The 17,413-nt window shown below is 37.6% G+C and overlaps 1 protein-coding gene and 1 long non-coding RNA gene across 8 annotated transcripts in view; one reads left to right on the plus strand and one right to left on the minus strand.

Moving 5' to 3' along the window:
- LOC132159398 (gastrula zinc finger protein XlCGF52.1-like) overlaps window positions 1–17,413 on the plus strand; it is a 192,214-nt gene that overhangs the window by 61,336 nt on the left and 113,465 nt on the right. For 2 of the 7 annotated variants that reach the window (XM_059568903.1, XM_059568901.1), the window contains one exon: window positions 11,596–12,885. The exons of 4 other annotated variants lie outside the window; for them this stretch is intronic. In XM_059568903.1, the coding sequence (XP_059424886.1) occupies window positions 11,596–12,734 (1,139 nt within the window). In that variant the 3' untranslated portion in view covers window positions 12,735–12,885. Of the gene's footprint in view, window positions 1–3,673; window positions 4,014–11,595; window positions 12,886–17,413 lie in introns of those variants that run through there. One more of the 7 variants, XM_059568902.1, reaches the window with a different exon arrangement.
- Window positions 1–17,413, minus strand: part of LOC132159432 (uncharacterized) — a 55,567-nt gene that overhangs the window by 31,699 nt on the left and 6,455 nt on the right. Inside the window, exon 2 of the long non-coding RNA XR_009437844.1 lies at window positions 3,764–3,930. This is a non-coding gene — a long non-coding RNA (uncharacterized LOC132159432). The remainder of the gene's footprint in view (window positions 1–3,763; window positions 3,931–17,413) is intronic.

Raw genomic sequence — 17,413 nt, forward strand, 5'->3', positions numbered from 1 at the left:
CAGAGTAACAAAAATAATGAACACCCCATACTTTTTACATGTCCATATGTCATTTTTAAGGATAATAGCTAACATGACTGCACAACAGCAAGGTATTGTAGGTGGCGCTATACATTTAGATTGTTATGCGCCAAAAAACTCAAGAAGAAGAGGGCGTCGTGACTATTTTCATTCCTCATTCAGTCAGCGCGCGTGTGTTGTGTCTTCTGAGGTAAGTTGGTCAGTTAAGAAAATTCGCTTATTTGTACAGATATGAAACACCCCGTTTGTTTAATCAACATCATATGAGGTTATTTCTATATAGCTTTCCTAAAACACATGTGCCTGTTTTGGCGTCTGCAGACTGATTAAGTTGAAAGAAACATTACAGTTAACTGAAGTCATGCAGACATGAACGATTTCGTGGTTTTTTATAATTATTTTTTTTTACAGGTATAATACATTTTTAGAGTTATAATGTTAGCGTTATTGAATGTGGAACGTTGATGATTGATCTGTGATTGTGTGCTTAATATGGTTATGTATATATTATCGTATTATCGTGCTTAGAACATCTAAATGCTGACATATTTATTATAATGTAGCTTTGCAGCACACTTTGTTTCTATTTTTTCTGTTGAGATGCTTGTGCATTCCCCCCCCCCCCCCAAATAATCATGGATTAAACTCGTTACTTTCTTTTTGGGGGGTGGGCCTTTATCACTCTACTTTTTACAATTTTTTTCCGTTTTTTTATTTTTTTTTATGGAATCTCTTTTGTACCTGATTTTACAAGCATAAGCATGGGGAAAAAAATCACAAAAACATGTTAATAAAAAAAAAAAAAAAAACATTTTTTAAACAAAAATAAAATGTATAAATTCTGTGCCATTCTTTATACTTCTATATTCTTTAATCCTCTCTAACTGTATTTAGTTACCAATTTTAGTACACTTGAACCCGTCTTTCATACACTAGTACATTCAAGTTTTCTTACAAGTGGTGACTATTTTTATTTTTAAAATACAGAGACTGATTTAAATCTGATTGCTTAAAGCACTTCGGGAAGTGGTCTGGTTCCAGACAAAACTGGACAAGTGTAAATTCATCTGGTTGTGAAACCAAGTATATGTAAATTGTAAATGTTAAAATAAACATGTTAGAACTTGGTATAATGCTATGATATGTTATAGATTGATATGACGGTGCTAATACAAACCGTATCACAGCGGATGAGTATCTGAATATCTCTTCAGTAAACTGACGTGCAAACTACTGCAAATATTGTTCTGTTGTGCAAATGTACTGCTATTGTGACAATACAAGATATACCTGTTTATTTCTGTTTGTTTCATTCTTTTTTTATAAATACTTACATTCCTTATATTTATTTTGTTGTTGTTGTTTTTTACATTTAGGCTTTTTTGCCTAGCCTATATATTAATGATAGGGCAGGTAAATGAAGGAATAAAATATGCAAATAAAATTAATAAAAATATAAAGAGGCAAAATGGGAATATATTTATAGATATAAGTATACAAGTTTGTAATTAATTTACTTAACCCTTTAGGTTTTTTCCCAAAACGTTCAATTTTGAATACTTTCAAAAGGCTATATCTTAAAAGTAATAAAAGATAGATACTTTTCTGTAAATTATAGAAATATTAAGGATTACCCAAAGTTTATGTAGGGATTACATTTTCCCATCTAATTTGCATATTATGACGTCATATAGTGGCGGCCATCTTGGATTATAGAATTTTCATGACAAGTCACGTTTAAACAGGCGGCAAGGAAGTCGACCGGAAGTTGAAGTCGGCCGCGTGCCGCCATCTTGTAGCAGAACTTCACTTGCGTTAGCATCCCATTGACTCCCATTCATTTTGGCGTCACTTTGACAGCGAATAACTTTACATCTGAGGCGTTCAAAGACTCTGTTTGTCCATTATTTATTTCTAAAGATACACAACAATGTATAAAGGGCTCCATTACCTTCTATGTTACATTATGGCCCCGTAGAAACAGTTTTTGTAAAAATAGGCTAACGATTGCGTCATAACCACTCGACTCTCTGTCGCATTACCGTACAGACAGGAGGAGAAGCTCGCAGGCAATTAACTTAATATGGCGTACTGGCGTTACATTTTAAAATACTATACAAAATAATTAATCAGAATACTTACTCCTGCTCACTCACGCCAAAGAACTCCCCGCTCAAGCTCGCCGTCTCTGCAAGATTAACAATGGCAGTTTTCAGGCACAGCTACTAGAAGATTTACATCTATCAGACAGGTTGCTGATGTCATCAAGCTTAGTTTGAGTCTGCGCGTCAGAAACGGAAGTGCTAAAAAATGCTAAAAATGGGCTTCACTTGTCTCAGTTGAGTTCCAATGGGGTCGCTGTGTCCATTTATTTTACTGTCTATGCGTTTAAATGATAAAATGCAGCACTCCTTTCCCCCAAAATGTCCCTCACCTTATGTATGCTAAATGTATGGTAAATAGTAAGTAGTAAACAAACTGTGTAAATCATTACTAATAAGTGGTAGAAACAAACTGAATGCATGTAGCGGTTGGCCTTTTGCTGTAGAGATTTTCATTTTACTACATACAGCAGGGACTCTGATTCCATGTATGTGGCACATATATATTATTCATATGACACACAAACATAAGTAGACAAGACCTGTTTAGTTCAAAAGCTATGCCCCGTGTCACACCGCCTCTGCTCCTGCTACGAACAGTGCGGCCAGATCTGCCTCATGCGCGCGCCGAGAGTGCATAGCTCGGACTACTGTCATTGTCATTGTGACTCCCCACCCTGCCTCCACGTTGCCCCCTAACTGTCCTATGAATACTTCGACCTCGTCTAACATACCCAGTGGCATTAGACAAGTCTCCACCACAATACTGTCGCCGCGATTGCGGAGAGGCATACGGTCAGAAGACAAAGCTACATGTCTAGCACGGTAAAAATCTCCCTCCTCGTTCCCCTCAACACTAACATGCCTGCTAACTTCGCGATAAACACTCCGACCCCAGGAAACATTGTTCACACCACTGACATTGGGCAAAGGACCATCTACATTGGTCAAAGGATTTACCACTTGTGCTTGGTGTAGGGCTATACTTTCACTTTCAGTATCACCGGCATCTTCTGAATGCAGCTATTTCCCTTCAGAATCAGGGTCCGCGAATAGAAGTCCCAACACTTCATTGCGGGTAGGCTTTATTGATGCCATTAGATGATAATAATAATAATAGTAATAATAATAATCTAATGCAAATACACGCTGACGTTGACAATATTGCTCTGATAAAATAGCTCACTCTCATACTAGCTCCGCTTTTGTTCGCACTGATTCAATGCGCTCTAGCTTGAAGATTTTGTATAGAAGCATGACGTTTTTTTTTGAGTCGGAGATGAATTATTACATGTATGCCATCTGGTGCAGGGGAGGTCGCTCAAAATTTGAAACCCTATTTGACAAAATCGGCCGTTTTATTCAGTGCCGCATCTTGTCGAGTAAATTTGACAGTGGGGTCAAGAGGGTTAAGTTATATTGTTAAATAGCTACATAGATAAACATAAATACTTGAAATATGTGAATTAGTGTAAAGTGTACAAAGTGATTTATTTTATTTTGACAGATCTGCCCCTCTTACTGTACAGCGATCACAATCAGACCTTCAGTGAAACAACTCCCTCGACAATCAGACCTTCAGTGAAACTCCTCCCTCGACAATCACACCTTCAGTGAAGCTCCTCCCTCAACAATCACACCTTCAGTGAAGCTCCTCCCACAACAAGCACACCTTCAATGAAGCTCCTCCCACAACAATCTCACCTTCAGTGAAGCTCCTCCCACTGCAGTTCATCAATAAATGCTGGAATTTACCCATCAACCCACAAGTGAAGACGAGCATCAAATCATCAGGAAGAAGTGACATCTGCAGAGACAGTTTATTGAAGAATAGAGAGAACATGAGAGATCCAGAACCCTGCAGAATTAAACACACTGAAGAACAAACAGGTTGCTGTTTATTCTTCATCATTCATCATGTTATAAAGTAGTTTGTCAGATTTTTTAGTTGTAATAATACAAAAAATATATATAGAGAGAGCTGGGTAATAATATAGATGAAGCAGCCAATTATAAGGGCACTTTCTATAAACTTCTGGAGTTAAATTAATATATTTAATATTTTAAAAATAGTGTAATAATTAAACGTACACTAATTATTTCCCTGTATTTTTAAACTAAGTTACTGGCAGCATGGTTGCCAGCAACTTTTACAGCAATGTAATGTGATGAAACCTTACAGTATGTAGAATGGTATACTGTATAACCATGATACGGTGACAGAATGGAGAAAAAACCTTGGGAGAAACCAGGCTCAGTCGGGGGGCCAGTTCTCCTCTGACCAGACGAAACCAGCAGTTCAATTCCAGGCTGCAGCAAAGTCCAGGCTGCAGCAAAGTCATCAAACAATCATCTGTTTCCTTTGGTCTTGTCCCGGTGGTTGTCTTAGACAAGGTCTTTACAGAGGATCTGTATCTGGGGCTTATTATAAAGTTTTCGTAATTACTCCAAAAGGTCATTTAAAGTCATTGTTGTGTAAAGCATCAAACAGACATTACAAAAATTTTGTTTCAGCAAGATATATTTAGTTTGATAAAATGTATTTCATATACTCTTTTGGACCACAAGGGTGAAGCAGATTATCACCATCAGACCGATTGGTGTGTGACATCAAAGTACTGCAAGAGCTATTGAGATATAATTTATATTATCCTTTTTCTTTTAGTTCGTTCTCACTGGACTTTAATGTCATACACTGATCGGTCTGCATGCAGCGGCGATTCAAATCCAATGCACCTATGGCTAATGGTTCAACACGCCATATGATTTACCCAATTTGTTAAAAATGTGCATTAAGAAATTCTTCAGTACTTATCCTGCTTGATCTGTCCGCTGCTTTTGACACGGTTAACCACCAGATCCTCCTATCAACCCTACTGGCAAAAGGCATCTCAGGAAACACACTTCAATGGTTTTAGTCTTACCTATCAGATAGGTCCTTCAAAGTATCTTGGAGAGGTGAGGTCTCCAAGTCACAACATCTAACTACTGGGGTGCCTCAGGGCTCAGTTCTTGGACTACGTCTCTTCTCTGTCTGTATGGCATCATTAGGTTCTGTCATTCAGAAACATGGATTTTCATACCATTGCTATGTTAATGACACTCAACTCTACCTCTCATTCCATCCTGATGATCCGACGGTAGCTATTCGCATCTCAGCTTGTCTAACAGACATTTCTTGCTGGATGATGGACCATCACCTTCAGCTCAACCTTGCCAAGACAGAACTTCTTGTTATTCCAGCAAACCCATCGTTTCATCACAATTTCACCATCAAGTTAGGCACATCAACCATAACTCCTTCAAAAACAGCTAGAAGCCTTGGAGTTATGATTGATGATCAGCTGACTTTCACAGAGCTAAAACTGTCCGATCCTGCAGATTTGCTTCATTCAACATCAAGAAGATCAAGCCCTTTCTTTCGGAACATGCTACACAACTCTGTCCAGGCTGGACTATTGCAATGCTCTCTTGGCAGGTCTTCCAGCCAGTTCTATCAAACCTTTACAATTAAACCAGAACGCTGCAGCAAGATTAATTTTTAATGAGCCAAAAAGAATACACGTCACACCTCTGTTTATCAATTTGCACTGGCTTCCAATAGCTGCTCGCATAAAATTCAAGGCATTGATGTTTGCCTACCACTGGCTCTGCACCCATTTACCGAAATTTGTTACTTCAGATTTATGTGCCCTCTAGAAGCTTACGTCTGCAAGTAAACATCGCTTGATTGTGCCATCCCAAAGAAGCACAAAGTCACTTTTACAGAATTTTTTATTAAATATTCCCTCCTGGTGGAATGACCTCCCCAACTCAATCCGAGCAGCTGAGTCCTTAGCCATCTTCAAGAATCGGCTTAAAACCCATCTCTTCCATCTTTATTTGACCCTCTGCAACACTCTATATAAAAAAAAACTACCTTTCTAATCTTTTTGTATTCTATTTTCTTTTCATTTATTATGCAATTGTGTTTGTGTGTGTGTGTGTGTGTGTGTGTGTGTATTAGGGCTGTCACGATATACCAGTATTGACGATAACCGTGATATTTAAAAAAACAATTATCGATATCGTGTTAATTTAGTGTATGAGGATATACCGGTATTAGTGATAACCGCAATATTTAAAATGAACAGTTCTCTTATGATGACACCACATGTAAATACTTGCTAACAGTACCTGGTTGAGTGCCCAGGTGGCAGTGTCGTGCCTTAACTCTGACACCTGTCACACAAGAAGACGACGCAGCACTCGCAGCTACTCTGAGGAGAGCTGTGTTCATCAGAGTAAGTTGTTATTATTTTACTAGTCATAGACTGGGAAATATTATATAACCTATTAACAGCGGTTTTCTGTGTTCAAATACTTAAGTAAAGGGTGATTATTTTAATAAGTACCGCGTTTTCTTTACTCGTCTTATTTTTGTATTTGCAATCAATACGGCCTGTGCATAGTAACACTTTATTTCTTTCTTTGTTCAAATCTATGAACAGTTACACGATTAAAACGGATCTTGAAAAACTGAGCGACCACATTGCTACATTAAACTCTGTAAAATGTGGTCACAGTGCCATGCACTTAATGCCTCATCTGTGGTCATTCTTCAATAAGGTTCATTAGTTAACATTAGTTAATTACATTAGTTAACATATGTAAATAACATAAATAATAATGAACAATATTTCCACAGCATTTATTAATCTTACTTCATGTTAATTTCAGCATTTACTAATGCATTGTTAAAATCACAAGTTGTGTTTGTAAACATTAATGTACTATGAACATTGAATAACTCGATTTTTATTAACATTAACAAAGATTAATAAATTGTGTAATAAATGTACTGTTCATTGTTCATTCATGTTCGTTAATACATTAATGTTAACAAATGGCATCTTATTGTAAAATGTTACCATTAATATTTATTCATCATACTGTTGAACTTACATACTTAAATACAGTATGTACTTAAATACATACTGTATTTTCTCTCTTGTTATTTCATAAGAGCTTCAAAGAAGACGGAGAAAGCCAGAGTCTTGTGCCCTGCGTTTATCAGTATCAATATTATGCTCGTTGGGTGAAAAAGGAAAAGTGAAGTGAAGTGACATTCGGCCAAGTATGGTGACCCATACTCAGAATTTGTGCTCTGCATTTTAACCCATCCGAAGTGCACACACACAGAGCAGTGAACACACACACACTTACACACTGTGAACACACACCCGGAGCAGTGGGCAGCCATTTATGCTGCGGCGCCCGGGGAGCAGTTGGGGGTTCGGTGCCTTGCTCAAGGGCACCTAAGTCGTGGTATTGAAGGTGGAGAGAGAACTGTACATGCACTCCCCCCACCTACAATTCCTGCCGGCTCGAGACTCGAACCCACAACCCTTCGATTGGGAGTCCGATTCTCTAACCACCAGGCCACGACTTCCCGTAATCAAATCAAAGTCAATAAACAAAGTAAAAAATAATTTGACTGATATCTTCCCCACCCCAAGGTTTCTATAGATATCACGATATATCGACATCGTGATGGCATACTTGGCAATAAAGCTCTTTCTGATTCTGATCCGATTCTGAGATGGCATCCTCTGTTGACCTATTGCGGCCATAAACTGGGACAGATTGAAAATGTCCGTGAAGACCTCTGCCAACTGCTCAGCACAAGCACACGACCAGGTATTCCATTGGGGCCAGCTGCCTTCCATGCATTCACCTTACACAGAGTGGAGTAAACATCTGAGGTGGAGAGTATGAGAGTTAGTTCATTGGGTTGATGCTCAGCTTTGAGGGAGATTTCCTTATTACTTTGGTCAAAACGAGCATTAAAGTGATTGAGCTCGTCAGGGAGGGAGACAGTGGAAGGGGCACAGTGTTAGGTGGTTTGTAGTCTGTGATAGTTTGTATGCCTTACCACATACGCCGGGGGTCTGAATAATTTAAGTGTTCTTTAATCTAATCTTTGTGTGTGAGTTTGGCCTGGCAGATACCCTTCATCAGGTTGGCTCTGGCTGAGCTGTAAGGCTCCTGCTCTCCAGACCTGAAGCATGCATCTCTTGCTTTGAGCAGGAGGCAAACCTCTCTGTTCATCCAGGGCTTCTGATTGGGGAAAATGTAATTTTTTGTGTGTGGTCACTCTGCCACACAGTAGCCATGGTCAGCTGACTGAAGTTATCAAGTACGTTGCTGTTTGCAGATTTACCAGACTTGTGTCGTCGTGGACATCACACTCCCGAGTCGAATGCACAAAGTCTGAACTACCGAGGATGCACGTCCAAAATTAGCGTACTTTGTATTGAGAAACACGCGCAGACCTACGTTACCAGTTTATTTGCCTAATCTTCCCACTTCTTTACACCGTGGTGGAAACGCAGAAAGCAACAGGTCTGGGGGGAGAAAAAGTTAACTGGGGAAAAAGTTCCTGGTACAAATGTTCCCGGTAATTTCGGTGGAAACGCGGCAAAAGAGAGGTGGTCAGACTGACCCGGGTGGGGGAGGGGTGTGACTTTCTACACAGCCCTGAAGAAAGAGCGTCCATCCATATGCACCACGCTGTTTTGGGACATCATTACAGAACCATGTTTCAGTGAAGAACATAACATTACAAGGTATCAAGGTATCATAAGCCATTTCTGTGTGAGGGTCCAGATCTTTAGTTGGCCCATCTTTTTCATCAGAGACCGTACTGTAGTAAGTTCGTAGGAGGAAAGGAAGAGGACAAGGGGTTGGATGGACTGCTGACAAGTTTTAATAAATTAAAAGTAATCTTTACAAACACCAATGGTGACTTTTATTCTGACACTAGCACACACTATCGCCAAACGCTTCCGGGTAACTCTTTCCAGTTCCAGTCAGCAGTCCGTCTCTCTCTCGACTGCTTCTGTCTCTCCTGGCGTTTTATACTCTCTCCAAGCCAATTACTGAAACAAGAAACAGGTGTTGATCGTTTCTGCCCAAACCACTCACTTACCGTTCGTCTCCTGATTCTCTCTCCCGCTGCAGACTTTGCTAAACCATACTTTACCGTACTTACTTACTTACTTCCACACGCCCAATCGCACACTTTTTTGGGTTGGCCGTGAGTCCAGCCCCCCTCAGCGATCTCAGGACAGCACTCAGATTCTGCATATGCCGCTGCCAATCATTACTAAATATAATGATAGCATCTAGGTAGGAAGCCGCATATGCAGCATGGGGCCGCAGAATCTTATCCATGATGAACTGCTCCAGCACCACGAGGACGATGAGGTGTTCCACGTCACTTCCATCACGCCATCGCGAAGGGCCGACCGGATTCCCCCAGGTCCAGGGAATGGAACCACAAATCTGTTCTAGCTCATGTATGAAGCATTTTTGTTGGATCATAATTAAAATGCAGTGGTTTTCACAAATTTTTGAATGAAAATGGCACAAAGCCTTATTTTATTATGAAGATATTTATTTTATTTGTGTTATTTATTTGATTTTATTTATTTATTTTTGGCTTGTTAAAGGTTAATCTTGGAGCTGCATTCTATATTAATTGTTGAGGTTTGATAGAACTGGCCCGAAGACTTGCCAAGAGAGCATTGCAATAGTCCAGTCTGGACAGAAAAAGTGTTTGTACAAAGAGTTGTGTAACATGTTCCAAAAGAAAGGGCCTGATTTTCCTAATGTTGTGTAAAACAGATCTACACAACAGGGCAGTTTTAGCAATGTGGTCTGAGAAATTCAGCTGATCATTAATCATAACATTGTGATGGTGATGGTCCTTCATCCAGTAAGAAATGTCTGTTAGACATGCTGAGATATGAGCTGCTATCGTCAGATCATCAGGATAGCAGTGATATGAAGAGCCATGTTTCTTAATAACAGAGACTAGTGATGCCATGTAGAATGAGAAGAGAAGTGGTCCAAGAATTGAGCCCTGAGGCATCTCAGTAGATATAGTTTGTGACATGGACAACTCTCCCCTCCAAGATACCTTGACGAACCTCTCTGAGAAGAATCATCCATATTGTGCCAGAACACCCACTACACACAAGCTTATTGGTGGAGAGGAGAGAGAGAGTAAAGAAGCCAATCAGTATTTGGCAATGATAAAGAGGCCATGATGATGGATTAAGGCCATTGGGTGTATTTGGCCAGGATGCTTGGGGTTACACCCCTACACTTTTTTGAAGGACATCCTGGGATTTTTAATGACCAAAGAGAGTCAGCCCTTACGAAAAATAACCATGGTTTTATTATAGTAAAACTGTAATAACCCATGGTTTTTTGGTGTGTTGACTACCATTTGTATAACCACAGATTTACTACAAATACCATGGTTAAACTATGGTTAATTTAGCAAAACCATGGTTAATTTGTGGTTACCATGGTTTAACTATAGTAACCATGGTTTTTTGGTTTTATTTGTAGTAAAACCATGGTTAATTTTCATAAGGGAGGACCTCGATTTAGTGGCTAAATTTTTCGTGAAAATAATTTTCTAATGCCTTAAGATCGCTTGACTGTAACTCTACACCCTTGCCTCATTTATCTTATGCAGATCTATGAATACAGAAATTAGCCCCACCTCTATTCAGTCACACAGCAGCCAGCCATGAGCCAGCGCCTCCTGATCCATGAACTGAACCGTAATAAATGCAATGCAATGGCAAGTGGAAATGTTGGTTAAATTGACCCATACGTACAAATATGATATTCTCAATGTAAGCTAGGATACTGATGGCTTTGGATACTGAACTTTGTGAGGTAATGTTATCTGTTTGGATCCCTTGACGTGATTGGTTATTGAATTTTGTTATGTAACAATAAAAGGGCTGTTTCACACCTAAATTTCTGTGACTGCCTTTGGGGAAAATACAGTTTTAAGGGGAAAATACTCAGCAATGGTGTTGATAAATTGATAGTCACATGGTTTGTCTAAAAGCATATTAAAAACCCCACATAGACAAATAATTGATTTGTTGTAATAGAAAAAAATATATAGATCTGTGCAATATTATAGTTGGAGCAGTAAGGGAAGTTGTGGCCTAATGGTTAGAGAGTCGGACTCCCAATCGAAAGGTTGTGAGTTCGAGTCCCGGGCTGGCAGGAATTGTGGGTGGGGGGAGTGCATGTACAGTTCTCTCTCCACCTTCAATACCACGACTTAGGTGCCCTTGAAGGCATCGAACCCCCAACTGCTCCCCAGGCGCCGCAGCATAAATGGCTGCCCACTGCTCCGGGTGTGTGCTCACAGTGTGTGTGTGTTCACTGCTCTGTGTGTGTGCATTTCGGATGGGTTAAATGCAGAGCACAAATTCTGAGTATGGGTCACCATACTTGGCTGAATGTCACTTCACTAATTAATTAATTAAATCATATGAGCACTTTCTATGAACTTGTGGATTTGTGTTATAAACATAATAAGAGGAATACCAATGTACCTAATTAATGGAAAGTCTCTGTGATTTACTGAAGATTAAACATTTTACTTTAATTTCAGAGTTGACGGAAGAAAATGAGGAGGATGAAGAACTGCGTGAAGAGGAGAAACATCATGTCAAAACTGAAGAAAAACATTTGGATCGCTCTCAAACCAGACAGAAAGATTTTAAGAAAATAAGAGATGAGAAATCATTCACCTGCCCTCAGTGTGGAAAAACATTTTTGTGGGCTTCAGCCCTGAAGAGTCACCTGATAGTTCATTCAAAGGAGAAACCACATTCATGTCCTATATGTGGAAATAGTTTTTCACTACTGCATAATTTAAAAGCTCATCAGAAAATACACACTGGTGTGAGAGATTATATGTGTTTTGAGTGTGAGAAAACTTTTATTACAGCTTCACATTTGAAACGGCACCAGAGGATCCACACTGGAGAGAAACCTTACAAGTGTTCACACTGTGACAAGGGATTCATTCATTCAGAATCCCGAAAAGGACATGAGAGGATTCACACCGGAGACAGACCTTACATGTGTAATCAGTGTGGTATGAGTTTCAAACTAAAAACTCAACTTAAGGTGCACATGGGAGTTCACACTGGAGAGAAACCGTTCACATGTGATCAGTGCGGGAAGAGTTTTGCACAATCAGAAAAGCTGAAGAGACACATGAGGATCCACACTGGAGAGAAACTGCATGAATGTGATCAATGCGGAAAAACATTTTTGTGGGATTCAGGCCTGAGGAGTCACCTGAATGCCCATTTAAAGGAGAAACCTCATTCATGTTCTTTTTGTGGAAAGAAATTTTCACATCTGCAGAATTTAAAACAACATCAGAAGAGACACATGGATGTGAGAGAATATATGTGCTTTGAGTGTGAAAAGACTTTTGTTTCATCTACAGAACTGAAACAGCACGAGAGGATCCACACTGGAGAGAAACCTTACATGTGTACACACTGTCACCAGAGATTCAATCAATCAGAAACCCTGAAAAGACATGAGAAGATCCACACTGGAGAGAAACCTTACACATGTGATCATTGTGGGAAGAGTTTTAGACATAAAGATCAGCTTAAGGTGCACATAAGAGTTCATACAGGAGAGAAACCATATCACTGCACTGCATGTGAGAAGAGTTTCGCTCGATTAATTTCTTTACACAAGCATACGAAACAAATTCACAGTAAATAGATTATATTCAGATCTACCATTTTCAGGTCTGACACCACATCATCACCTACGTTACACAATAATGTGTTGATCTATACATTTGCTTCTGTACAAATCAGTCATAATCAGCATAACAATTGACAGAGAAAATAAACATCATCTGTTGTTTTCACAGTTAATGAAGTTTTCCCTTCAAGACCATCATTTTCATCTGTGAGATTTCAGATCAACTCAAAGATGAAGTTTCATATCCAAAGAACAATATCTTCATTTTTTTTTTAATATTTATTTTACTTTGAAAGATATATTACTCCTATCTGTTTGGGCAAAATTGACAAGTATTTTAAGAATAGGCAATAGAATCTGTCATGTAGCAAGTGCTACTGTTCAGTTTCCGCACAGACACTTTAATAGCGCACCTTTCTTTTCATTAACATTAGATTGAGCGGCCATGTAAAGTTGCTAATACTTACATATTTCAGATGATAAGCCATATTTGAGGTCGAAGAATGATAGGCGAGCGTCTGGATGTCCTTCCTGATGTAGGTTATGGTTTACCATTGACCAGCCATTAACAATCTGTTAGTCACGCACTAGTCACGACCTAGACTCTCCTGGTCGACTAACGATTAAGGCCCAATACACTTTCAAACGAAGTTCGTTTTTGTTCTTCATTTGGAGGCAAAAAGAAGTTTAGAAAAGGCTGAGTGACGGTAAACTGTTTTTGAACATTCCAACACCACCGCGCTGCTGGAGGCGGGGTGTAGATGAATGTAAACATAACTTGCAATGCTCACGTGTATCCCCTAATAAAACTGATGAAATGAAGACACGTAGGCAATCTAGGTTTGAGAGGGGAACCAATGGTCAGAATATTAAAGACAAAATAACTGATTAGCAGCAAGTATCATGTTTGCAATACAAAAAAGAACCTATCCTATTAAGAGAAAACATATATAAATAGCTCAAGCCATCTTACCTTCATTCTCTCTTCCTTATTTTAGCATTTGGTTTGCTCCTTTTGCCTTTTTTATCACAGATCCAAAATTTCCTTTCTAATGACGAGACTGATAGTGGGGATTTTTCAATTCCTCTGCCAGAGTTTGTCAGCTCTATGATCACTCCTCCACCAGACACTGCAGCGGTGTACTAGGCTTCATCGCGGCTGCCACTTTTTCTCTACCAACCACACGCTCTCCACGATGCTGAGGCTTAACCTCGCCTCCAATGTTGAAGCATCCAACTTCTTTGGCATCCTTGTATAATTCGGCTGTACCAGCAACTCCTCTGATCAGAAAGTGGGCAGTATTTAAGCCCGAGGCAAACGCTGATTAATTCCAGCGCACCATTCTCACGGAGGATAAACAGCGGATCTGTACAATCCATTCGTCACTCTGCAAATTCGCCAACCTCACTCCTAAAACCATTACAGCCTCCAAGGTGGCCAATAGACCATGGGAAGCCTGGTGGTGTCGCCTCACTGACACCACCATCGTCCTGCACAAGACCTGGCTTTCCTCGAGCACTGGGTCACAGAAGCAATAGGCCTGGTACATGTCCCAGTTTGTGTTGCAAATTAATTCATTTTCAGGTAGTCGCTAAAAGCAGGTTTCATGGATTAAGTTTGTTAAACGATGTTATGGCATGAACAGATGTTGATGCCATTTTGTAACTGTGATGCAAACCACCTGTTTTTCCAAAGTTTATCATCCACACTGAAATGTCTGAAAGCGGTACATTGAAGATGATGGTTCCCCATATTCTTCCAGTTTTTATTAATGCGTTGGACCATTATTAACCCAATTATAGTAGTTTCAGCAATCTCCTTAGATGTTTTCTTTGCTTGAAGCATGCCAATAATTTGACCCTTCTGAAACAGATTAACATCTTTTCCACAACCGCAGGATGTCTCTTTCGACATGGTTGTTTAAGAAATGAGAAGTTACTCACTGAATCAGTTAGGGTTCAATAACGTGTTGCCAGCTGAAACATAATCATCCATTGATGCAGTAAGTATCCAATGGGAGGCTCTTACTTATTTGCTTTGTTAAATCCAGTTGGTAATTATTATTATTATTGTTTTTTTTTGGACAGGCAGTCTTTTCTTTTTTTTTTTCTTTTGGTAATATTTCATTAATTGTATTTTTAAAAGCCCTAAAGAGTCATTACTTAATTTTACAAAAATGTTAAAAAGAATTTTAATTTTTTTTTATAAAAATGTGTGTCCATAAATCTTATGTCAGCTCTGTTACCATACCATACCATTCTGTGCCATTAAATAAGTGGAATTGTCTCCCACAATTATTTACAGTTAATATAAAGAAAGTATCACTTTCCCTCAGTGATAAGATGTGAAGAAAATCTTTTAATTAAAAATTTTCATTTAATTAAAAATGTTCTTAAAAAGTGTCACAAATGTTACTACAATATCAAAAGGAAGACATAATTTTTAATTGATCACGCTTTGTGTTATTTAAAAGTATTTTAATCATGATGTCATTAGTGCCCTGTGCTCTTAAAATTTCTTGGCAAAAAAAGAAAGAAAGTAAATATATATAGATAGATTATTATAAAGCATTTGATACTTTAGAACATAGTTTTCTTTTTATTTCAAGCACTTAAAAAAATGGTTTTGGTAATTATTTTTGTAAGATGGTTAAAATGTTATATGTAAATGGGAATAGTTCAGTTAAACTTCGTCAATGATGCCCAGTGTCTCCTTATCTGTATCCTTATCCTTAAACTTTTTCATATATTGGAGGTATACAATTTTTATTGATGTGCAACTATAACTTATCAAAAATTCCTATCAAACTTTCAAATTTCCACAAACATGTTCTTTTGGCATGGGCTTTAATATACAGTATAAACATAATTTCACTCCCAAAAAAATCTTTATTTGGAACAATCAAAATATTTTATACAAAAATAGAACTTTATTTTTTGATCAGTGGTTTAATAACAGATTACTTTTAGTTTGTCAGATTTTTAATGACAAAGGTTTACTAATAAATGCAGAATTTCTTTCAGAATACAACATGCCAGTTACTCCCAAAGAATTTGCCATGTGGGAGCAATACCATCAGGAATCTGTATGCTTTTTTAAAAATTACCTCCAATCAACTACTAGAACTACTGCTTTACCTGAGCCAATAGACACTCCAATAGGTCAAATATGTTTATTGAAGGTATTATCTCTATATCTCCTGCAATCTTTTACTGGAATAATTTATTTAAAAAATTAATTGGAAAAAGATTGGGTATTTACAACATGTTTTTCACCAATAAAGTGAAAGAAGTATCATTTAAAATAATACATAAATTTCACCCTGTTCATTTTTTTATGATTAAATATAAAAACAAGATGCTCATTTTGCCAAGTTCACACAGAAACTGTTTTTCATTTATTTTAGACATGTTTCTACTGTATACTGAACATCAATGGAAAGATATTGAAACATTTATTAAAAATAATATCCAACAAGACATATATGTTACTTTTAAAGATATTATTTTTGGACACTTTGTTTCCAATTCTAATAATAACAAAGCTTGTTTTGTTATAAATGTAATTTATTTTCTTGGCAAATTCTTTTTTTTTTTTTTGAAGAATTTGTATCTTAATACTATTTCATCCTCTGTAAATAAGAAAGCTAGAAAAACAACCTCAATTTGTAATGACTTTAATTTGTATACTCTAACTGAAATATAAATTCATTTCTTACTCTCATGTTCTTTTTTTCTTTTAGCAATTGTTAAACTGTTTGTTTGTTTGTTTGTTTGATTTGTATGTTCAGATGACATATTGATGACATGTTGTGATCTACAAAAAGTTGTATATCATTGATGTCATCGTTTGCATTCATAAAAAAAAAACACATAGGTAAGGCGTAGGTGGCGCTACACACTTTTTTTTATTGTTATGCGCCAAAAAATCTCAAGAAGACGACGAAAAAGAAGAAGAGGGCGTCGTGAGTCGTGACTATTTTCATTCCTCATTCGGTCAGCGCGCGTTCGTTGTGTCTTCTGAGGTAAGTTGATCAGTTCAGATAATTCACCTATTCATAAAGATATGAAACACCTCACTCAGGTATAAAAATACGAGGTTATTTCTAAATTGTTTTCGTTGGATGAAATTTAAAACTATTTATGCGGCTGTTCTGGCGTCTGCAGACTGATTAAGTTGAAAGGAACATTACAGTTATTTAAAGTTATGCAGACATTAACGATTTAGTGTGTTTTTTTTTTTTAAAAGGTGGTGTGTTTTACATTTTTAGAGTTATAATGTTATCGTTATTGAATGTTGAACGTTGATGATTGATCTGTAATTGCGTGCTTAATATGATTATAATACATATATGCATATTATTGTGCTTAAAACATCTAAATGCTGACATATTTACTATAATGTAGCTTTACAGAAGGCTTTTTTTTTTCTTTTGAGATGCTTGTGCATCAAAGAAAGATCATTTATTTTCAAATAAACATGGATTAAACTCATTACTTAAAAAAATAAAAGAAAAAAAAAACTCTTATGCCTGATTTTACAAGCGTAAGCATGGAAAAATAAATCACAAAAACAGGTTAATAAAATTTTATTTTTATGAATAAAGTTAAACAAAAATAAAATGTACAAGAATCAGTGCCATTCTTTATACTTCTATATTCTTTATTCCTTTCTAACTGTAGTTAACAATTTT

The sequence above is a fragment of the Carassius carassius genome, chromosome 16 (assembly GCF_963082965.1).
Source record: "Carassius carassius chromosome 16, fCarCar2.1, whole genome shotgun sequence".
Lineage (NCBI taxonomy): Eukaryota > Metazoa > Chordata > Actinopteri > Cypriniformes > Cyprinidae > Carassius > Carassius carassius.